At 52.0% G+C, this 21,921-nt stretch overlaps 2 protein-coding genes across 20 annotated transcripts in view; one reads left to right on the top strand and one right to left on the bottom strand.

Annotated features, from left to right (window-relative positions):
• The first annotated feature begins 402 nt into the window (after positions 1–402).
• On the top strand, positions 403–12,775 carry CHRNB2 (cholinergic receptor nicotinic beta 2 subunit). Of its 6 annotated transcripts, none has more exons than XM_077995239.1 (6): positions 403–715; positions 2,064–2,209; positions 2,394–2,438; positions 2,860–2,969; positions 3,791–4,883; positions 8,376–12,775. In XM_077995239.1, the coding sequence occupies exons 1-5, from the start codon at positions 652–654 to the stop codon at positions 4,845–4,847; spliced, it is 1,422 nt and encodes a 473-aa protein (XP_077851365.1). In that variant the 5' UTR covers positions 403–651; the 3' UTR covers positions 4,848–4,883; positions 8,376–12,775.
• The window catches only part of ADAR (adenosine deaminase RNA specific), a 50,468-nt gene continuing 39,717 nt past the window's right edge, over positions 11,171–21,921 (bottom strand). For 10 of the 14 annotated variants that reach the window (XM_015110801.3, XM_077945348.1, XM_077945380.1 and 7 more), the window contains 6 exons: positions 21,280–21,402; positions 20,853–20,986; positions 18,911–19,093; positions 18,486–18,598; positions 17,902–18,029; positions 14,751–17,728 (listed from right to left, as the gene is read on the bottom strand). In XM_015110801.3, coding sequence (XP_014966287.1) covers positions 17,491–17,728; positions 17,902–18,029; positions 18,486–18,598; positions 18,911–19,093; positions 20,853–20,986; positions 21,280–21,402 — 919 coding nt within the window. In that variant the 3' untranslated portion in view covers positions 14,751–17,490. Of the gene's footprint in view, positions 11,618–12,016; positions 12,444–13,657; positions 13,918–14,750; positions 17,729–17,901; positions 18,030–18,485; positions 18,628–18,867; positions 19,094–20,852; positions 20,987–21,279; positions 21,403–21,921 lie in introns of those variants that run through there. The other 4 variants (XR_013397760.1, XR_013397762.1, XR_013397761.1 and 1 more) reach the window with 3 other exon arrangements.

The raw sequence follows: 21,921 nt of genomic DNA, 5'->3' as shown, positions 1-21,921 counted from the left end.
GGGCCTAAACGCATTTTCTCTGCTGTATCCTCAGCCTCCCTGGGGAGCAGGATCATTTGGGTTTGGTAAGCGAAAAAAGGAGGCCGAAAACTCCTCCTGTCTCCCGACCCTCGTTCTGGCCCTCTGGCCCTCAGTACTAAGCAGGCCCTGACCCACTCGTCTTACTCCTGCTGCCGCTTCCCGGCGGGTCTCGCGTCCCTTCTCCGACCACTCTCCAGGTCCTGCCCCAACTTTAGGACTTCAGAACTCCTCCACCGTGCCGTGGAGGGACAGCCCTTCTTCTACCTCACCCACACCCTACCCGGGCAGAACCAATCGAAGACTATCCCACCCAGGGACCCCCCTTTTTTTTTCTGGGAACCAGCGTTTCCGCCTCCGGGGCGCAGACTCCTCCCCCTCACGGTCCCAATTGTATTCCCTGGAAGAGCAGCCGGAAAAGCCTCCGCCTGCTCAGACCGGGATAGGCGAGAAGCTGGTTTCTCCTCGCAGCCGGCTCCCTGAGCCTCAGGAACCACCGCGGCGCCCGGCACCACCTGGGCCCAGCTCCAGGCGGGCGCGGCTTCAGCACCACGGACAGCGCCCCGCCCGCGGCCCTCCCTCCGGCGGCGCGCTCCAGCCGGTGTAGGCGAGGTAGCGAGCTATGCCCGCGGCATGGCCCGGCGCTGCGGCCCCGTGGCGCTGCTCCTTGGCTTCGGCCTCCTCCGGCTGTGCTCAGGTAAGGGAAAGACGGGCACTGGCCAGGTTCTCCTACCCCAGCCAACGGCCCAAGACTCGGCGTGCTCTGACTCACCCCTGCTAGGCCGGAAGGTGGAAGAAGGGATTCCCTAGAGGTGGGAGAGTCTGCTGGGGGTTAGGGGAGAACCCCCGGGACTGCAGAGAGCACCTGGGAGGCTGCACTGGGAAGGAGACAATACTCGAAGGAGTAAGTGAAGCAAAAAAGAGATGGAAACCTGGCCAGCGGTGGTAGGGGTGGTGCAGGCACAGAGAGCAAGGAGGCAGGGGATCTCCCTAGGTGTTCTGGGGTGGCAGGAGGGCCGGCTCTGAGGGCGCTAAGATGCCATCTGACTTTTTGTGAATCATTATCTCAAGAAAGGTACCTGGTCCAGCACCCCTCCCTGGGCTCCCCATCGGTTCCCATCCCCCCCATTGGGCTCCAGTTTCTCGTCACCCCACAGGGGCAGAGAAGGGGAGAGAAAGGAATGGACTTTTCAACCCTCTTGTAGGGTGGGACAGGAGACTTGGAAGGGAAGAAGCTCTGCCAGGCTGAGGACTAGGAAGGAACTCTGAGGGGATGGGAAGGGGTGTGTTCGCGCAGAGTTGCAGAGGGGGATGCACTGTGGGGAGGGCAGGCACGAAAGGAATGCACAACCGAATGAGCTTTCCACACCTACAGGCCACCTCTGGGGGTGGGCTGCTGTGTGTGTGAAACTTGGGGCTAGATATATGCCTGACCCACAGCTTAGGCAGCCCAGCTATTCCACTCCAACTCAGTGCCTTTAGGGAGAGGGGAGGATGGCGTCGTGACCACAGTCACGTGTCATTATGTGAGGCACATAATGCCATTTGCACATGTAAATGGTGAACGGGAACAGTTATTTGTGTCCCACCACACATATGCTTTCTCCTCAATCAGCAGGAGAAAGGGCATGTGTTGTGGGACACAAATAACTGGGACAAATAACTGTTCTCTTTCACCGCCCTGCAAAACCTCCCTTGAGTCATAGGTATTTGCTGGGGAAACCATGGAAGCAGAAATCTCAAACTGCCCTCTGAGACTTTGGGGGAAGAGCTGGTCTCCACGAATCTTTGCAGAGTGGGTTCTTAGTCTCAAGGCATCTCTGTTGGGCTGTCTGGACTCCTTGGTCAGTGGTCTCAGAGAGGGGCTTTTCTACGAAGACATTAATCTGGGGCTTCCCTGGGGGTAATCTAAGCATTTTGCAGTATCCTTAGGGACGTAGGCAGATACTGGTTGGGCCTGGATTGTTCCATTTGCCCGGGGAGGGTGGGATGTTGGATGGGTTCTCCTTGCCTGCTTACTTTCTTCCTGCCTTTCCCCTGCCCAGGGGTGTGGGGTACAGACACAGAGGAGCGGCTGGTGGAGCATCTCCTGGATCCTTCCCGCTACAACAAGCTTATCCGCCCAGCCACCAATGGCTCTGAGCTGGTCACAGTACAGCTCATGGTATCACTGGCCCAGCTCATCAGTGTGGTGAGTGGGGGTCCCAGACTCTCTGCCCAGCTACTGAAGTCAGCCCCGCCAAAATGTGTTAATGCTGGTGTGCTTCCTCCTCTGGTGTTTCCAAGGCTTGGGGAGGTGTGAGAGGGACCCTGGGTGGTGGCAGTGAGCCCACAGGCTGAGGGGCCTTCTCGGCAGCCTCTCTTCCTCCCTGCAGCATGAGCGGGAGCAGATCATGACCACCAATGTCTGGCTGACCCAGGTAAGCATAAGTGCTCTCTTCTACCCACACCCCTGGCCTTCTGTCTCCTCCTTTTCCCCCATGTGCTTTTTTCTTTCTTAATCTCTCAAAAGAGGCAGAAAGGTATAGAGTTTGGAGTCCTAAATAATTGGATTTGAATCATGGCACTCACCAGCTTTGTGACTTTAAACATATTAAACTCTCCAAGATTCATTTTCTCATTTGTAAATGTAGATTCTAATACTGTACTTTGGCCTAGCTGTGCAAATTAAATGAGAAAGTACCATATGAGCTACACTTGATGGGCAGAGAAGTCACTGTGGGGAAGAGGCTGGCTTTTAAAAGCTCCCTCAAGCCATATGGGCCCCCTCTAGTTCATTTCCTTAACCTTGAGCCCCTCCCAGGGCAGAAGTTGGTACTGCCTCCCTCTCTCATTTCCCAGGAGTGGGAAGATTATCGCCTCACCTGGAAACCTGAAGAGTTTGACAATATGAAGAAAGTTCGGCTCCCTTCCAAACACATCTGGCTCCCAGATGTGGTCCTGTACAACAAGTAGGAGCAATGGGAAGGTTGGGGGAGAGATTGGAGGGCTCAGGGAGGGAAGGGGTTATGGGGAAAATAAGAGAAATTAACTTATGCTGTGGGAGGGGAGGGACTTGTAATAGATATACAGTCACTACCTAGACAGACAGACCCAGACCAGTGAGGTACAGTGTGGACAGCCAAGGTGACCTGGGCAGTGACCAGCCCACTCCCAGCCAGTTAGGACTCCCAGTATGTATTTGATGATGTGGTAGGGATACAAACAAGTATTGACAGCCCCCAGTGCCTCAACTGATTCAGTAACAGGCTTTCCTGGAAGCCTGGGAAGGATCAAAGAACTTTAATGTCCCAGTTTCTCCTCCAGGTTCTATCCTGTCTCCTGCAATAATCCATCTCATCTCTAAGGTGCAAAGCCACCTTCCTCAACTGATGGGACCATGCCCTGTCCCCTTCCATTGCTTGGGGCTCCTCACACTGGCCTCCTGGCTCCCCCAACTTCTCCCCCCTCATGAAGATCAACCAGCTTATACAATATGTGACAAGTAGCAGACGTGTCCCCTCCATCCACCCACCACCCCCTTCTACCTGCGAGGTGTCACACAGGCCTTCTGACCAGGACACTTCTTCTAGTTACTAACCACCACCCCCCATATCCCCTTCTTGCTCAATTTCTGCTCCACCTCTCTATACTCCTGGAGGTTACTCTCAGACCTAGGTGTCCCTTCCCCATGTCTCCCTCTGGTTTTGCTCTCCTCCAACTAGGGGCTGGGTTGATGGGTAGGGAGGAAGGAATGCTTAGGCCAGGGCTGACTGTGCCCATCCCTTGGCAGTGCTGACGGCATGTACGAGGTCTCCTTCTATTCCAATGCCGTGGTCTCCTATGACGGCAGCATCTTCTGGTTGCCGCCTGCCATCTACAAGAGCGCATGCAAGATTGAAGTAAAGCACTTCCCATTTGACCAGCAGAACTGCACCATGAAGTTCCGTTCGTGGACCTACGACCGCACGGAGATCGACCTGGTGCTGAAGAGTGACGTGGCCAGCCTGGACGACTTCACACCTAGTGGTGAGTGGGACATCGTGGCGCTGCCGGGCCGGCGCAATGAGAACCCCGACGACTCCACGTACGTGGACATCACGTATGACTTCATCATTCGCCGCAAGCCGCTCTTCTACACCATCAACCTCATCATCCCCTGTGTGCTCATCACCTCACTAGCCATCCTTGTCTTCTACCTGCCATCCGACTGCGGCGAGAAGATGACGTTGTGCATCTCAGTGCTGCTGGCGCTCACGGTCTTCCTGCTGCTCATCTCCAAGATCGTGCCTCCCACCTCCCTCGACGTGCCGCTCGTCGGCAAGTACCTCATGTTCACCATGGTGCTTGTCACCTTCTCCATCGTCACCAGCGTGTGTGTGCTCAACGTGCACCATCGCTCGCCCACCACGCACACCATGGCGCCCTGGGTGAAGGTTGTCTTCCTGGAGAAGCTGCCCGCGCTGCTCTTCATGCAGCAGCCACGCCACCATTGCGCCCGCCAGCGCCTGCGCTTGCGGAGACGTCAGCGTGAGCGCGAGGGCGCCGGAGCTCTCCTCTTCCGCGAAGCCCCTGGGGCCGACTCCTGCACGTGCTTCGTCAACCACGCGTCCGTGCAGGGCTTGGCTGGGGCCTTCCGGGCTGAGCCTGCACCGGTGGCGGGCCCGGGGCGCTCAGGGGAGCCGTGTGGCTGTGGCCTCCGGGAGGCGGTGGACGGCGTGCGCTTCATCGCAGACCACATGCGGAGCGAGGACGACGACCAGAGCGTGAGTGCCGCAGGCTGGGACCCCAGGCGTGAGATACAGGGTCTGCCAGGGCCCGGGTGTTTGGAAAGCAGCGGCGTTCTGTAGACATGCAGACCTCGTAGGAGTGCAGGAAAGGGAAATGTGAGTCAGGCCTGTGTTGCGGGTCTGGGCGCTGGCTAGGGCCCTTCTGGGTTGGCTTCCGGGAGATGGTGCGGCCTAAATTGGGGTTGGTGGAGGATGACCTTGCTGCTTCCTGAGGGCTAGCTCCCAGGGCAAAATCCCTGAGCTGGGCATCGTTATATGGGTAGGGAGGCCTGAAACATGAGGAGGCCCTTTAGGGTTGGCAGCCAGCCTGTGGCCGTGTCCCCGAGAGTCCCTCACTTATGCTTGCATGCCCACATCCAAGTTGTTAACCTGCAGTTCTTAGCACCAGTGGAGATGAGTCCTTTGTGCACCCCAGGGCAGGAGGGGGCAAAATTGAGGACAGTAGGAGTTGTGTGTGTTGGGGGAGGGGTGGCGTTGGTGGCGGGGTTAGAGATTCCAGGAGCCTGCTTGTGACGGAGGATGGAGTCCCAAATCAATATCCCTGCTCTTCTGAGTCCCAGGGGATGGCCTCCTGAAATATTTATGGAGATTGGGGTGGGTGAAGGAGAAGGCTCCTTGGCCCCTTCCCCAGGCTTTCTGCACACCCGGTTTTTGACTTCTTCTACAGCGTTCCCTAAGAGCTTCCTTGAGACTGAACCAAGAGTTGAGGGGAGATATGATAGGTTGACATCCACCCCCGCCCCCTGCACTTTGGGCAGGGGCCAGACCCACCCTGTGGTCAGTCTCTGGCTACCTGGCTGGTTCCAGGCTGAGACTCAGCTGTTGCCATGGTGACTGGCCAGGTTTCCTCTGGGACAGCTGCCATTTCGGCTGGGGGATGAGGAAGGGCATTGCGGTGTGGGCCTCAGAGATCTGTTTCCCTGGACAGCAGGAGATGGGTTGGAGCTGAAGCTTGGGCCAGGGAACATCTTACAATCTTGATGGAAGAAGAGGGAGGCAAACACTAGAGGAGATGGGGTGGGAACCTTAGAGCCAGCTGAGGCCAAGTGGAGATGCTGGGATACAGGGAGTCAGCAGGCTGCGGTCACCGCCTCCACCTCTCCTGCTGCAGTCACGCATGTATTGTGCATTTATTGAGCTAGGTGCTGAGGATGTGGTGACCTACTTGGATGCTTCACAGGCACCTCAAACTCAACATGCTCAAAACCGAGTATTTGGTCTACATCCTAACCACCAACTTGCTCCTCCACCAGTTTTTAGCACACGGCGTCACCATTCACTCAATGGCTCAGACCGAAAACTCGGAGTGATCTTTGACCCTGTCCTTTCTCACCTCCCTCTCTGTCCAAGTCATCAGAAGTCTTGTCCTGTCACAACCCCAAAGTAATTCTCAGCTTCATTCACTTTTCAGCATCATCAGCTCTTGCCTGGTCTAGGGCAAGAGTCTCCTAATAGTCTCCCTGTTTCAGTTCCTGTGCTCCTGCATCCAAACAATGTCGCCCTCTCAGCTCATGCCTTTCCCTCCTTGCCCAGGTCACTGGTCACTGACTTATCTTTTATTTGTTTGTTTATTTATTTAATTGATATGACGTTTCGCTTTTATTGCCCAGGCTGGAGTGCAATGGTATGACCTCGGCTCACTGCGACCTCTGCCTCCCGGGTTCAAGCGATTCTCCTGCCTCAGCCTCCAGAGTAGCTGGGATTACAGGTTCCCGCCACCACGCCCAGCTAATTTTTTTGTATTTTTAGTAGAGATGGGTTTTACCATGTTGGTCAGGCTGGTCTCGAACCCCTGACCTCAGGTGATCCACCTGCCTCAGCCTCCCAAGGTGGAGGGATTACAGGCATGAGCCACTGCACCCGGCCTGGCTCATCTTGTCTTAAGCAAACCAAGCTCTTTTGTGGCCTCAGGACCTTTGCATGCATCGGTCCCTCTGCCTGAGATGCCCTGTTTTTTTCTTTTAAAAAAAGTATTACAATTATTAACTTTCACTCTACTATTTGAGAGTAAATTGTAGACACTGTGACCCTTTATCCCAAATAATTCGGTGTGTCTCTCCTAAGAACAGGGGCACTCTCTTGCATAACCCAGGTTCGGTCATCAACTTCTGGAAATTTAGCATTGATGTCTTTATCTCATATAAATTCCACATTTAAATTTTCCCAATTGTCCCAGTGATGTCCTTTGTAGCATCACCCCCCACCCTTGTCCTAATCCAGGGTCTCAAATTACATTTAGTTGTTGTGTCTCTAGTTTCCTTCAATCTGGAACAGTTCCTCACCTCTGTCTTTATGGCATAAACGTTTTTAAAGGGTCCAGGCGGGCTGAATGTCCCTCCGTTTGGGTTTGTCTGATTGTTTCTTTATTCAACTTTTTCCTCATGCAGCTGGTTCTCTCTCACTCATCAGACCTTGGTTTAAATCTCACCTCCTCAAAAAGGCATTCCCAGACCACACTCTAAATGATACCTCCTCCTCTTCTTCATCTCAGTCCTTTGTTTGCCAGTGTGGAATTTTTAAATTTGTGCTTATTTTTGCTCCGCCTCCCTCAGTAGACTGGAAACCACTGGATGCGTTTCTGTTGTTCATTCGCATCCCCAGTGTGTAGCATGGTGCCAGGTATATAACAGGCACAGTTGCCACTCGAATGAGTTCTTCAGCTGCTGACTAAATAAAGATGTTCAGTGGCTGTCTCCCCACCCCGAGCTGGCCGGGCTCCAGATGAACACGTGCACAAAGGCCCAGACTCAGGCAGGAATGGAGCAGCTCTGAGGAGACGCTGGCCCTTTGTGCAAGCCTTGTGACTGGCTCTCAAACTCACAGACAGGATTACCTTTTTGACTGATTTGTTCACATCTGGGACCTGGTCCTCACCCTCTGGGGACTGTGGTGTGGTTGGATGGGGCTCAATGTGTGATTGTAAAAGGAGCCAGGCCGGCTGAGGCAGCCATTTACTCACTAAAGCATCAGCCATTTACTCAACACTCTGTTCCAGATGCTGAGATGACAAAGATGAATCAGGGTCCTTGTTGTTTGGGGACTTGTAGCTTAGTAGGGGGACAGGCATGCAAATTGAAACAATACAGTACAGTAAATATACTGTGATGGAGACATGTACACAGTGCAGAGGGAACCCAGAGCAGCCAGTAGTTCATGCTGATCTGGGGGTCGAGGCAGCCTTCAGAGAAGGTGATGTTTGATTTGGGCTTTGAAGGATATGTAGGAGGATACCAGGTAGAGAAAGGGAGCTCAGGATTTCCAGACATAAACGAAACCCAAAGACACAGAGACCTGGGAGGACACACTGGGGTTTGGTAGGGCTATGTTATGCGGTGGGAGGAGGAGGAGATAGGCTCATATTTGTCATGGGTGGGTCTTGATTCCAGACTTGGGAGTTTGCATGGGCCCTGAAGGCAGTGGGGCCACTGGAGGCTTTTACTAAGATCAGAGCCATGCTTCAGCAAGGTCATTCTGGGATCATGGCAGGAGAGCAGTGGGGTGTGTGTCTGCGTGGTGGGACCCGTTTATACATGTTTGCCTCCCATCCTGCATCACGTGACCTGGGCCTCCTCCGTCTCCTCCATCCAGGTGAGTGAGGACTGGAAGTACGTCGCCATGGTGATCGACCGCCTCTTCCTCTGGATCTTTGTCTTTGTTTGTGTCTTTGGCACCATTGGCATGTTCCTGCAGCCTCTCTTCCAGAACTACACCACCACCACCTTCCTCCACTCAGACCACTCAGCCCCCAGCTCCAAGTGAGGCCCTTCCTCTTCTCCATGCTCCTTCACCCCGCCACCCTCTGCTGCACAGTAGTGTTGGGTGGAGGACGGACGAGTGAGCTATCAAGAAGAGGGGTGCCGCCCCCACAGATCTATCCTTTTGCTTCATCTGGAGCCCCTCCTCCCTCACACCTCCATCCACACACAGCAGCTCCAACCTGGAGGCTGGACCAGCTGCTTTCTGTTTTGGCTGCTCTCCTCCTCTTGTACCAGCCCAGGCAATAGTGTTGATGAGGGAGCAAGGCTGCTGAGAAGTGGAAGACAGGGATAGCAGAGCCATCTACCTTGAGGAGAGAGTGATGGGCAAGGGGCCAGGAAGGGGCCAGGATCGTCTGCTGCCTCCGAGTCATGGGAGAAGAGGAGTATAGGACAAGGGGTGGAAGGGCAGGAGCTCAGACCGCACCAGGATGGCCTGACACAATGGTAGCTCTGAAGGGAGGGGAAGAGGAGAGAGGCCTGAGTGTGACCTGAAACCTGCCACTACTTGAGTGGACAGCAGCTGGACTGGGTGGGCCCCATAGTGGTCAGCTGTTCCTGCCCAGTAGGTTTAGCCTGGCCCCACTGTCACAGACCCCTGGGGGAGGCTTCCAGATCACTCCCACAGCCCCTTGCTTCTAAGGGGTCCAGATACCTGCCCCAGATTCTCTTTCCCCACTGAAGAATTCTGCGCCCTCTGGACTTCCCTCTCCTTCCTTCCTTGTTCAGGCTCAAGGTGTGGTGGGCAAGGCTGAGTATTAGGGGAGCTTCTAAGTTCTGAATCTTTGGGTGACCTGCTTGGAGTCTCAGGTCCAAATACTTGAACTCTGTGAGAAGTCTAAGTTCATGGGCTTTTGGAACTGGAAGAACTTTGTACAGCCATGGATTCCAACATGAGCCATGTTGCAGATGAAGAAACTGACCCACACGGTGATTCAAGCCCAGGTGGGTCTCTGACTCTTCCTCCCTGCCCTGAGATCCATCTGTCGAGTGCCCTGTTTTTTCCCCACTTTGAACTGACTGGTTACTCGAAGGAAGTGAACTAAGGATGTTAGCTTTAAGCCAGCCCAGCCTCTTTGCCCACAGCAGAACTGAGGTGAATAGCTGGAACTCTGCTACATCCGTGCTGCTCCAGTCTGTTCTGCTCGTGGCTCCATCCTTCTGGCTGTTACTCTTCCTCTTCCCCCTCCCAACCAAACCTGAGCAGCTTTGAAGCAGGACTCGGGAAGGACAGGGCTGCTGCTGCCAGTGACACCTCAGAAAGCATAGCCTTGGCTTCCTGTCCCTGGAAGCTCTACCCTGACTCTGCTCCCAGAGGCCGGCTGGAGGCCACCTGGCTGGGTAGCCCAGGGAACAGACCTCTTAAGGGATCTCCTGCTTGCTTGTGTTCCCAGCCTGGGCTCAATGCTGGGCCAGCAGATGGTGGGTTACAGAGGGGTCAGCCTGCCAAATGCACCTGAGGGACCTGACCTAAGTCATTTTGTCCCTAGAGCCCAGCTGGGACTCCTGCTTCTCTAGGCAGGGCAGAGGAGGGAGGAGACACAGCACAGGAATAGAGCATGGGGCAGTGACCCCAGAGTCTGGATTCAAGTTCCAGCCCTGCTAATAACTCATGTGAGCCAGCTCGAGCAAGTCCCTTCACCTTGCTAGAGCTCAGCTTCCTGGCCTATAAAATGTGGGTGGTAATGCCCTCTTCCTGGGGTTGCTGTGAGGATGAGGCAGTGCTTGTGAAAAAGCCTAGTGCTGTACCTGGCACAGAGTAGATGCTTCATGACTGTTGAGTCCGAGACGCAACTGGAGCTGGTGAGAATGGGGTCCCGACTGTCATGCCAGCCTCCCTCCCAGGCCCACTCTTCCCCCATCTCTTCCCTGAGGAAACCAAGTCTCCCTTATCAGGAAGAGCTGGGGGAGCTGGGAGGAACATTACAGGAACACCAGAGGGAGTCTAGCAGGTGGGCGGGCTTCTCTCTGGAGCCCCCTCAGCAGTTTCATTCCATTCCTGGGCTGAACCCTTGCTCTGCCCCTACCTCCCTTCTGGGGCAGGTGTGCGCTCAGGGACCCTGGGCTCTAGTCCTGGACTGGCTGTGCAGCGCCTCCTGACACAGGTGTGCGCTCAGGGCCCTCAGGCTCCAGTCCTCTACTGGCTGTGGAAGCACATCACTGGGACAGGAAGCCAGTGGCTGAGGAGACAGGCCTCAGCACATCTCCTCGTCTGTCAGGAGGGGCTCACGGACACCTTTTCTTGGTAGCAAGGAGAGTGTCTCTGCACTATGGAAACTTCCCCTCTTCTAGAGCAGATTGGGAGCTGCCTGTATTATGCCTGAACGCTCCTCAAACTCATGGTCCTGGGGAAGGCGTCTTGGAACCAGAAGTAGCAACAGGACAGGAGCCTCCCTCTGAAGGGTAGGATGCCAGCCTGAGGCCCTCCCTCTTGGCTCTCCCAGGGCCTGGGCTAGCCGGAGGCCCCAGCAGCTGCTGCTGTGGCCGTGCTTACTTTTAGTATTTCCCATATGTGGCTGTTGTCCAAGTTAAGTCACCAAATGGTGCTAGAGGGGATGGCAGAGAGCAGCTTATCCAGCTCCTCTCCATGACCCGGTTAACACACAAGGAAACAAAGGCCTAGAGGTGGTCTACTGTTTGACCTCTTATAAGAGCCAGCCGTGCTGCATCTACAAAATGAAGAAGGCAGAGCTAGCTGAGGTCTTCAGCAAGGAAGAAAGGGGTCAGTGTATATGAGAGGGTTACCTGGGCAGTGTCATTCTCTCCATCTCTGTATGCAGCCCTTTGGGGACCATCACAGTAAGGAAGAGGTGAGGGCAGAGGTGGAGGCTCCACTGCCCAGGCAGGGTGTTACCATGTGGTGGGACAGAGTGTGAACCCTCAAGTGCACTGGGAAGCTTTGGGGAACCACAGTCTCTTCCACTCTTGGATCCTGTGTCCTCTTCTCTTGATGTCAGGGAAGCCCCTATGCCTCCTTCCCGTGGTGGGGCTATCTCTGCAGAGAATCAGGTGCCCAAGCTGGGCAAGGACTGGAGGAAGCTCCAGATCCGGAGGAGGCAGAGACTGGATGGAGACCTGCAGCAAGGGTTTGGGAGGGGGAAGTGAGGAAACAGGTTGAGATGATCTCCATCAGAGCTGGCAAGGCCGCAGGTGATCTAAGAACTATTTTTGTCTAAAAAGAAGGCGCGCACAGGCTCTCTGCTTTTGACAGGTGGCGTTGCAGTGGGAGGAAGGCAGCTTCCTGGCAGTGAGGTAGAAATACTGTAACAGCTGGTACCAAGTTACTGAAAATTTAAAAGCAAACAAGACACAGCAGCCCCCAGGTGGTGTGTTCTGCTGAGGAAGGCTATGGCAGAGGAAGAGCAAGACCGTTTCCCCCTCAGGGAGGGCTCTTTGGGTGGTTTGGAGACCCTGGGCTGTTTGTATCCCGGTATTAGCTCCCGTTACTAAGGGTCTGCTCTGCACCAGGTCCTCAGCGTGTGCTGTCTTTATTCCTCACAATCCTGTGGGAAGGGGCCTCCACCTACATAACAGAAATGCGGCTCAGAGAGACCAAGTGACAGCTAGTGAGTAGTGCTGGGCCTGAACCCCAAGTGCCAGGCCTGAACCCCAAAGTTCATACTCTTGCTGTAGCCGCTGAGGCAGGCAGAAGAGCTCCTCGGGAGGAAAGTGAGGGGCATTCAGGGCCTTCTCTGAATCACTCTCCAAGCCAGAGTAGAACCCCGGTTCCAGTTGTCCTCCTCTGTTTCTGGGCAGAGTCAGGCAGGTGTCATAGCATCCCTCCCGGCCCCACCAGTGCTGGCCAGACTCCCATTCACCGACCTTGACTAGACAGAGAACAGCCACCTTTTAGTATTCATCCCAACAGGTCGAGACGGTCAGTGTGATGGCCACGCGGTTCCTAAGGGACCACAGGTCTAGGAATTATTAGGACACTCACTCAGCCACCCTCGATGCCCCCATCTGCCCCACACTGCCATTCATCTCCCCCATCTGCACTCCTAGAGTATTGGCACTGGTCTAGCCCACTCCAGGTCAGACTCATTAGGAACTCAAGATTCTCGTAAAGAAAGTTGTTTCCAAATTTGTCTTGTCACTCTATTTGGGGGTTGGGAGAGAGCCCGCGGGGGCCAGTGTTGGCCAATACAGGAAAAAGGGAGAATGCTAGAGAAACTGGACTCATGAGAGGTTAAATACATCACAAGAATCCAAAGAAAAGGTGAGTGGTGACAATCTGCTGAATCACTGTGATTTGTTGCTTTACAAATTCACTCATCAGATGTAAAAGAAATGGCCAAACGACTGGGCCTGGAGTAGGCGGAGTCCTTTGTAAAGGACTGGACGGAGGCGAGGACCACTCTCCTGGAGGTGGGGATGGCTGGGGTTTCCTCTCACAGTCCCTGTGCTCTGGGAAGTTAAGGCTGCAGGTTGCATAAGACCAGACCTGCAGACCTGGGCCTACATCCTGGAAACAGTATGAAATTGTGAGTCCCCTCAATGAAATGCAGGGTGGACAGCAACTGAAATGAGCTGAAGAAACTCCCTCTTGCACTCCCACAGGGCAGCCCTACTTCCCAGCCCACTCAGGGAGCGCTGTGGGAGGACAGTGTTGTTCCCTCCGGAGACAAAGTGGCTGGGCACTTGCCTCAGGCTTTAAGGAAACTGTCCACTTTCTAAAAGACCTGGCACTACATTTTCCTCCATGTGGAACAGGAGCAGTCTGAGAACAGAGAGGACAGAGGCACTCGAGGTTCCTGGTACATCATAGCAGGCGGAGACAACGGCCTTCACTGTCCTTCAATTTAAAACTGTTGGCCAGGTGCGGTGGCTCACGCCTGTAATCCCAGCACTTTGGGAGGCTGAGGCAGGTGGATTACCTGAGGTCAGGAGTTTGAGACTGGCCTGGCCAACATGGTATACAAAACATTAGCTGTGTGTGGTGGAGGCACATGCCTGTAATCCCAGCTACTTGGGAGGCTGAGGCAGAATTGCTTTAACCCAGGCAGAGGTTGCAGTGAGCCAAGATCACACCATTGCACTCCAGCCTGGGCAATGAAAGCGAAACTTCGTCTTAAACAAAACAAAACAAAACAAAAAACCAACTGTTCAGCTCACCCAGCAATGTAATCTCAGTAGACGATGAAGAACCCCTGTGGTGGTGTGACGTTCTGGTCCTCAAGAAATATGCCCACAAACAACATGTCACTGGCCCTTCTAGCCTCAGTTGTTCCTTCCGTGTAATGGATGAGGCAGGTTTCATTGGGATTTAGCCTGTTAGGTACTTTAGATCCTCTGGTATGGTATTTTTAAAAGGTCCAGGATGAGTCTTCTAGAAATTCTGATGTAAGTTACATGTGAAAAAAGGTACATTCTCTCTGAAATTCAAGATGGAGAGATAATTTGGATGTCATCTATGATGTAAAAACAAAATGGTCTATCTCCTAAAACTACAGCCAAGGCTGTCCTGGTCCTGGCTGCAACTTTACTCCAAATATGGACATTCCTGGAAGTCAAACAGCTGGGAGTAGTGGGGTTTGGAGGTAGAAAACACCCCTGAAGGAGAGCTGGAATTATGTTAACAGGTGATTCTCTCTCAAGGGATGTTTTCCTGCTCTGGGCCTTGAAATCTTGCATCTCAAGTCCCGTGGGACACGATATTTAATAGTGGGCTCTGACTGGGTGCGGTGGCTCACACCTGTAATCCCAGCACTTTGGGAGGCCGAGCTGGGCAGATCATGAGGTCAGGAGATCGAGACCATCCTGGCTAACAGGGAAACCCCGTCTCTACTAAAAATACAAAAAAATTTTTAGCTGGGCGTGGGGGCGGGCGCCTGTAGTCCCAGCTACTCGGGAGGCTGAGGCAGGAGAATGGCGTGAACCCAGGAGGCGGAGCTTGCAGTGAGCTGAGATCCTGCCACTGCACTCCAGTCTGGACGACAGAGCAATACTCCATCTCTAAATAACTAAATAAATAGTGGGCTCTGCTGGGGAAGTTAATCAAAAGGTGCCTGATGAACCCCACCCCACCCAGACGCAAACTTATCCACAAAGGGAGGTTCTTTGAAACTGCTCCTTTCCAAAGGTTGAGGGACAGCCCTGTCCCCAACAGGTTCATGTCAGATGCCACTGGTGCTGTTATCAGAAACCCCAGGGCCACAGGTCCCCCTGTTCCCATTTTCACCTCCCCCAAGAAACCAGGACTTAAAACTTTCTAAGAATTCAGATTCTTGGGTTTTTTTTTATTTATGAGGAATGTATATTGTTAAGTCACTGTTATCAAGGGACACATAAAAGCGGAATCATAAAACTGGACTGCAGCCATTTTCACGGTACCCAAGTCTATGCTTGGGGTCTTCCTGACTCTCTTCTTGGAGTCAAAACCAAGACTCCAAAAAACCAACAAAGTCCCTTCAATGTGAGTAAAGGAAACAGCTTCAAGCACTGACAATTTTTACAAGTGATTATTCAAGGAATGCACAGTAGCCACAGTTCAGACAAATCAACTACAAAAATCATTAAAAAGAAGAGTGGGGAGGGGCACTGCTTATTAAAAACAAAAGACTGGACAAAGAAATTGAAGATAACAGTGGGCGGAAGCTCTGCCTCCTCTGTCCCGTGTGACTCAGAGGGGCATGGGGGCGCGGGGGTGTGCGATCTGACACGGCTCATTTCCAGCAGATGCATGGAATTCAGGGATGCCTCGCGCTCTTCCTACAACAGAAACGGAATACTACAGGCTTGCTAGATAAGATCTCAGGGGTGAGTGGGGGTTCTGATCTTGTGAGAGCCCGTGTTCCCAGTTAAAGAGGAGGCAGCTGGCCAGAGCTCTGCTGGAGAATCTAATGCCCAAGACGGACCAGAGAGGCCAAACAGCTTGAGGACTCAGCAGGTGACAACCCTGTAGCCTGGAGAGGGGCTGCGCTGCCTTCTGATGCTGAGAACCACAGACCTCTCTGACCTGGATGTGGGTGCCAAGACTGATTTACTGTGCCCCCAGCAGACCCAGAGCCAGGGAGCAGGCCTCTTCTACCCCAGGAGACAGGCATCATTTCCCTACCGGTTCCTTGGGATGCTTTGGTGTTCTGCAAAGGCATCCTTAGTCTATTTTTTAAAGTTGCATTTTCTTATTTTGGTCATTTTTTGGTCAAAAGTACCGAGGGTATAGAATAAAAGCAAAGATGTCAATGTCTCTACCAGACAGAGGGGTGACCTAGTCAGCAGTTTGGAGGGAAATCATCTGAGGGTGCTGGCTCAGCAGGTCTGTCATCTAAAGGAGAGAGGCAGGCTCAGGTCCTGAAGGTCGCAGAGCCTCAGTAGTCCTCCTGAGTGTGTCTAGCTGACTGTTACCAAGTAACACGTAAAAGCAGAATCACAAAACTGGACCGCAGCCATCACGGCACTCAAGTCTATGCTTGGGCTCTTCCCTGCTCTGCTCTTGGAGTCATGACCAACACTCTAAAAGTCAACAAAGTCCCTTCAACATGAGTAAAAGAAATAGTTTCAAGCATTGACAATTTTTACGAGTGACTATTCAAAGAATGCACAGGAGCCAGAGAGCCAGACTCCACAGGGAGGCCAAAGGCTCTGAACACACGAGTCAATGTTCATGGAGGTGTAGACAAAAGATTCCACCTCACAGAGTTTGAAGACAACCTGTCCTTTCACCCACTACTACTGCTTTCTATGTCAACACTATAAAGATCAGGTCTGCGCTCTGCCCACGAGCCTACTTCTGAAGCCATCTGGAAAAATGAAAGCACTTGGATAAATGGAAAAGTATGCCTGAATTTTAAATCTGCTCAATTATAGGTTGTCTGTAGCAGTTAAGAATCAACATCTATGGCATTCTTTTAAACACTCCTAATTTACATATGACTTAGTCAACTTCTCTTGGTGTCACTGTCATGAGAGATATTATGCAGGGTAGAACAGTGACGTGAGCCAAACAGGATTTTTTGCCCTTATTCTTGCTAAGTCATGATTATCTGAGCAGAGATGATTTTCTACCCTCTAGGATTTGTCCTGGATTTTTTCCTACGTTGGCTAGGGTGCACGCCCAGCATTTGCAGGGCAAATTCCTAGGAGTGCTTTAGGAGAAGAGGCAGCTGGAAGCTTGGCAATATCCCAAGGCATGCCCGTGCTCCTGGGAAGTGGTCTGTGTCACCTTGCTGGGTGAAACCTCCGCTATGGCTTGGGCAACTCCCTTAACCCAGTCTGGCTGGTTCTAGACTTCCCTGCTGCCGGGGAAAGGGGCACACTTCCAGGGAAGCAGCTTTCCTTGCCTTGCCCGCCCTGCAGCTGGCTAAAGTGCAGGATGGGAGGATGGCAGGGCATTATCTGTAGGCTCCAATCACACTTCCGTGGCACTGGGAACTGCAGTTTTCAACTCCTACCCTTACAAATGTTTCACCAGATCCTTTAAGTTCACCTTTTTACCCTCTGAGGGAGAAAAGGAGAAATTCTGATCACAAGGAAAGAACCTCAGAAGGGGAAGGGGGAAGTAGAGGGGTCTGCGTAATCCACAAAAGAAATCATCAGTCTCGGACATGATCCAGAATTGACTGAAACCTAATCAAGACCACAAGAGGTCAGTGTAGCAAACACAAAGGGAAAGGAAATGGAAAAAAAAAAAAAAACTTTTAAGAGGAAATGGACTGCAGGTGCTCAGTGACTATGTATGCTTTGAGTTATAGAAAGAAAAGATAACTTCTTAGGTTTCTACCTCTTCACTTGGGGGAAAAAAAGGGGGGCCTGGCCAGACCTTGCCTAGCAATCCCAAAGAAAGCAGGATAAATGGGAACCCAAAGTTTTCAGTATCACCAATTATGGCTTAAAAAGAAAAAAAAGGAGGAAAAAAAAATCCCCTGACCATGTGATGAGGAACGCTACGACCTACCTCTCTCTCACCCTAGTATGACACACCCTAATCCATCTGTCACCGGAGCATACTATACTGGGCAGAGATAAAAGTTCTTTTCCTCCTGGGGTTTGCTAATCCAGTTCCCATAGCCCATATCCTTCAAGCTTTTTTTGAAGTAGTTCTTGGCCGTCTCGTAGTCACGGGCAGCTTTCTTGGCCTCACCATAGGAGAGTCTCAGTAGATCCCTGCGGTAACGGAAGGAGCAGAGCTTCTTAAATAGAAGAAAAATGTTCTTTTTGGAGACCCGGGACAATTCATTCCGTGGCCTAGAGAAACAAAAGCACTCATTATTCACCTGGGACCTGTAAGATGAGGAGCTCACAGTGGAGAAACCGTGGCAGGGAAGGTGGCTCTCAAGCCCTGAGACTGCAGAGGTATGATGCACCCTTGCAAGTCAGGGCAGAGGCTTGGTCCTCACTGCGCTCTCCTGTCTCCTTACCCATCCACGGTGCCTCTGGTACCATCCAGGATCTCCAGGTCATAGCCATCAGCCAGACACCAGTTGACGCTTGTCTCCTTAGTCTTCCCAGATTGCCTTTTGGAATCATATACGCTGACTCTGCCAACCTAGGAATCCCAGAAGCAATGGGAGAAAGATGGAAACCTTTCAGGAATAAGATTCTGAAGCAGGGACTCGAGACTTATAGCAAAGAGGAAATGCAGAGTCATGATCTTTCTCCTGTATTTAGGGTTCTGTTTGGCTAAGACAGAGCACACTCTAGACATACTAACTCCACCTCGATTCAGATTAATTCCAGACTAAGAGAAGGAAAGCCCTTGGCATCCAAAAGGAAGACAGTTAAAGTTCTTGGGACACCAACAAATGTTGGTGGTGGGCCACTGTGGGCAATGTTCCCTTGTGGGCTACCACTGCGGGCAGTGCTCCCCTGGGGGCAATGTTCCAATGTGGGCTACCACTGCGGGCAATGCTCCCCTTGCTCACATTGTACAATTTTCCTCTATTTACGTGACTGCTTGAAAAGGAGAAAAATGTCAGGGAAAACAGAAGGGGGGTTATAGCACCTTGGGGTGGTTGACAATAAAGGGATGTCGTAGTCCATCCTCAAATGCACTCCCATCTCTTGTCACACGACAGCAAATAGCCCGGGTCAGATGCCCTTGGCTGAAAAGGTAACCTGTGTACAAAAAAGAGAAACATATATACCTGTGTTTGCACCAAATGCTGTTAAGAGGCAGGGGCATGTGGGGATTTTGGAGGTACAAAATGCAGTTGTCAAGAAAGAGAAACAGCTGCCTTGTTAGGAAGCACCTTCTGACCGGGGCTACCCAGGATCTCCCTAGCACAGCAGACTGGACAACCAGTAACTGAGGGGTGACTCATGCTCACTTTGACAGGGGAGACAAAACACCTGGCAACAAAACATGCCGTTTGGGATTTGGGCACAAGGACGACACACCAGTTCCAGATCCCAAGGCAGGCCTCTTACCCAATGTAACAGATTTGAGATAAATGGGCTGCAGGAAGTGGGTCAACAGTGCCCCTTGCAGGCCCAGCACATTCCAGCGTAGGATTTTGTCACTACAGGACATGGTACGGAGTCTCTCCCCGAGCCGAATGCCATCCCACGTAGGTACAATGTCACTGGATTCCACAGGGATTGTGCCTTCTCCTATGTGAGAGACTTGGGTCAGACTTACAGGGGCCAGTGGACCAAACCACTCCCTGGCGTGGTTTTTATCCTCCTTAAGCTTGAGCCACAGGCAACATTCATTCATTCTTCACATATTTCACAGCATCTGCTATGTGCCAGGCACTATGCTTGGTGCTGGGAAAGAACTTGGTTAGCAAAACCAAGTAAGATGCTTGTCCTCCTAAAACATCTACAGTGGTGAGGAGATTGAAAGGGGAGAGAACAGACACTAAACCAGTAGCCAGTACATACAGAAGAATTCCACATGCTGATAGTGCTCTGAAGGCTTTGAGGGAGCTATGACGGAGGACCACAGGGGGAACCTCCTGGGACAGCAGCAGCAGGGGAACCCAGACATGGAGGAGAAGGACAGCTGGAGTAAGAGTGTTTCAGGCACACAGGACAAAAGCAACGGGCCCAAGGTAGCCAGCGGATTGGCTGTTTAGGGGGCAGACAGAGAGCCAGTGTGGACACAGCGTATGTGAGGAATGGGGAAAGTGGCATGAGAGGAGGCCGGGTGATCACAGCAGGTTTTGCTTGTATATGCAGTGCAGTGGGAAACCACCATAGGGTTTAAAAAAAAAAAAACAGCTTTACTGAAATATAGTTCACATGCCATACAGTTCACCCATTTAAAGCATACAATTCAGTCGTTTTTAGTATATTCACAGACTTCTGCAACTGTCACCACAGTCAATTTTAGAACATTTCATCGCTCCAAAAAGAAACCTTCTACCCATTGGAGCAGTCACTCCTCATCTCTCCAACCCTCCCACTCCTGGCCCTGGCAACCACTAATCTACTTTCTGTCTCTATGGATTTGTCTATTCTGGACATTTCATATAAATGGAATCATACAATATGGGATCTTTTGTGACTGGCTTTTTTCATTTGGCATCAAGTTTTCAAGTGCATCCATATCGTAAGCATGTATCAGCACTTCACTTCTTTTTATGGCCAAATAATACTCAATTTATGGATATACTTCATGTTTTATTTATGAATCCATTAGCTGATGGACATCTGGGTTGTTTCCACTTTTTTGGCTCTTGTGAGTAACGCTGCCATGAACATTCACATATTAGTTTCCGCGTGGACACAGGTCTCCATCTCTCTGGAGCATCCACCTAGGAGTGGAGCACTGGCTCCATGTAACTGTGTCTATACTTTAGGGTATTCAGCAGGGTTTCAGGGCCACCATGATGACTGCTGACGTGGCCTGAACGCAACGGAGTGGATGTGAGGAGACAGTAAGGAGACAGGAGAGGACAGGAGAGAAGGAGCCAGTGGACAATGCAGAGTCAACTGCCAGCTAGACAGGAGGGACCCGGGCACTTGGCATCCTCATCTGTCACCTCCTTAGGGCTTGGTTGTGCCGCACTCTTCATTTCCTGCCCCCTTTCTCGAGGCGATCCTATGCATTCCCGTGGCCGTGAAGACCCTATAGGGGGATGACTCCCATATTTCTATTTCCAGCCAAGCTCCCTCCTCTAAGCTTCACATGGGAACCCCCACTTCCTATTTGACTTGGGGATCTCCAAGGTCTCCCAAACTAACACATTCAAAATAGAACCTTGATCTTACCACACAGCTCCCCACCCAGGTCTTCCCTTTCCTGTAAACAGCACCTCTGTGCCCGGTGACTACTGGTAAAATCCTAACGGCCTTGCAGAGACTTGGGGGCCCGGGGTCTTGCAGAGCCTTTTGCAAAAAGGAGGCGGGGGCATGTATCACTCACCGTTTTCCACCTTGGTGCGGAGCTTGCCTTGTTTGGGATTCTCAAAGACAGGGTAGTGGCGGGAGTCTGTGCTTTCCATAGCACGGTCGCTGCAGGACTTGTCAAAGAGGGCACCATCTCCACATGGAGCGGTGCTGAAAAACAGGAGTGGCTGTTAAAACTCACCTGTGGGAAATCTGCAGTTTCATGGGGCTCCAAAACAACTAGATGTGACAGAAGCAATGGACGTTTTCTAAGGCCTACCATGGGAGACTGGAGGTGGACAGCAGTATACGTGAGTCATTCTACACCTGAATATGGACCTCAAACCCACGGTGGAGTGTGGCTTATTGTATGAGGTCCGATTTACAGGCCAAGAGAGCATTCGGATACCCAATTCTAACAGCCTGGCAGGGCCCACCCTGGCAGCAACAAGAACTGTACAGACCTGATATAGAGATGGAATGACACAGTCTTTTTTATTTGGAGCTTTTCTCCTCCCTTAGCAGGTTCAAATATACTATCCTTCGCAGTCTGGGGGTTGTATTTCATTAACTCACTGTAGAGAAACCTACAAAAACAAAGTCTGGTTAGGAAGGCAGGTTCAATTCTGGGAAAAACAGTTGCTTCTATAATCTGACCTCCAAATGAGCAAGTAAGGAAAAGCCTCAATGTTGCAGACCTTTCACAGTTTCTCAGGTGGAAATTCTCCAGGGGAGACCCCAGCATTTCATAAAGCATAGTTAGCCTTTTGGGTCTCCTTCATTTCTGCTGAGGGCTCCTCGCTATGGCAGCTACAGGGATTCTAGGGCAGAGTAAACTGATTCAAGGACTACAGGAAGCTGTTGCTCCTTTCCAAGTCTCTCCCTTCATAAATTAAAGAAAAGGTGACTTAGAGGAGAAAGCTGGCAGGGGCATCAAGGTTGTGTAGGTCCTCAAATAGAAATGGAAAGCTGCCTCATCCCCAAGGCCCTGAGGACTAAAAGGTCATTTTGTGTTTTCCGAAAAGGACACGAAGCAGCAGAGTTGGCAGAACAAAGGACAGCATTTAAAACCACGCGGAGTAGTGGGAGGCAGCTCAGGTCACAGA

The sequence above is a fragment of the Macaca mulatta genome, chromosome 1 (assembly GCF_049350105.2).
Source record: "Macaca mulatta isolate MMU2019108-1 chromosome 1, T2T-MMU8v2.0, whole genome shotgun sequence".
Lineage (NCBI taxonomy): Eukaryota > Metazoa > Chordata > Mammalia > Primates > Cercopithecidae > Macaca > Macaca mulatta.
This window is presented reverse-complemented; position numbering and strand designations above follow the sequence as displayed.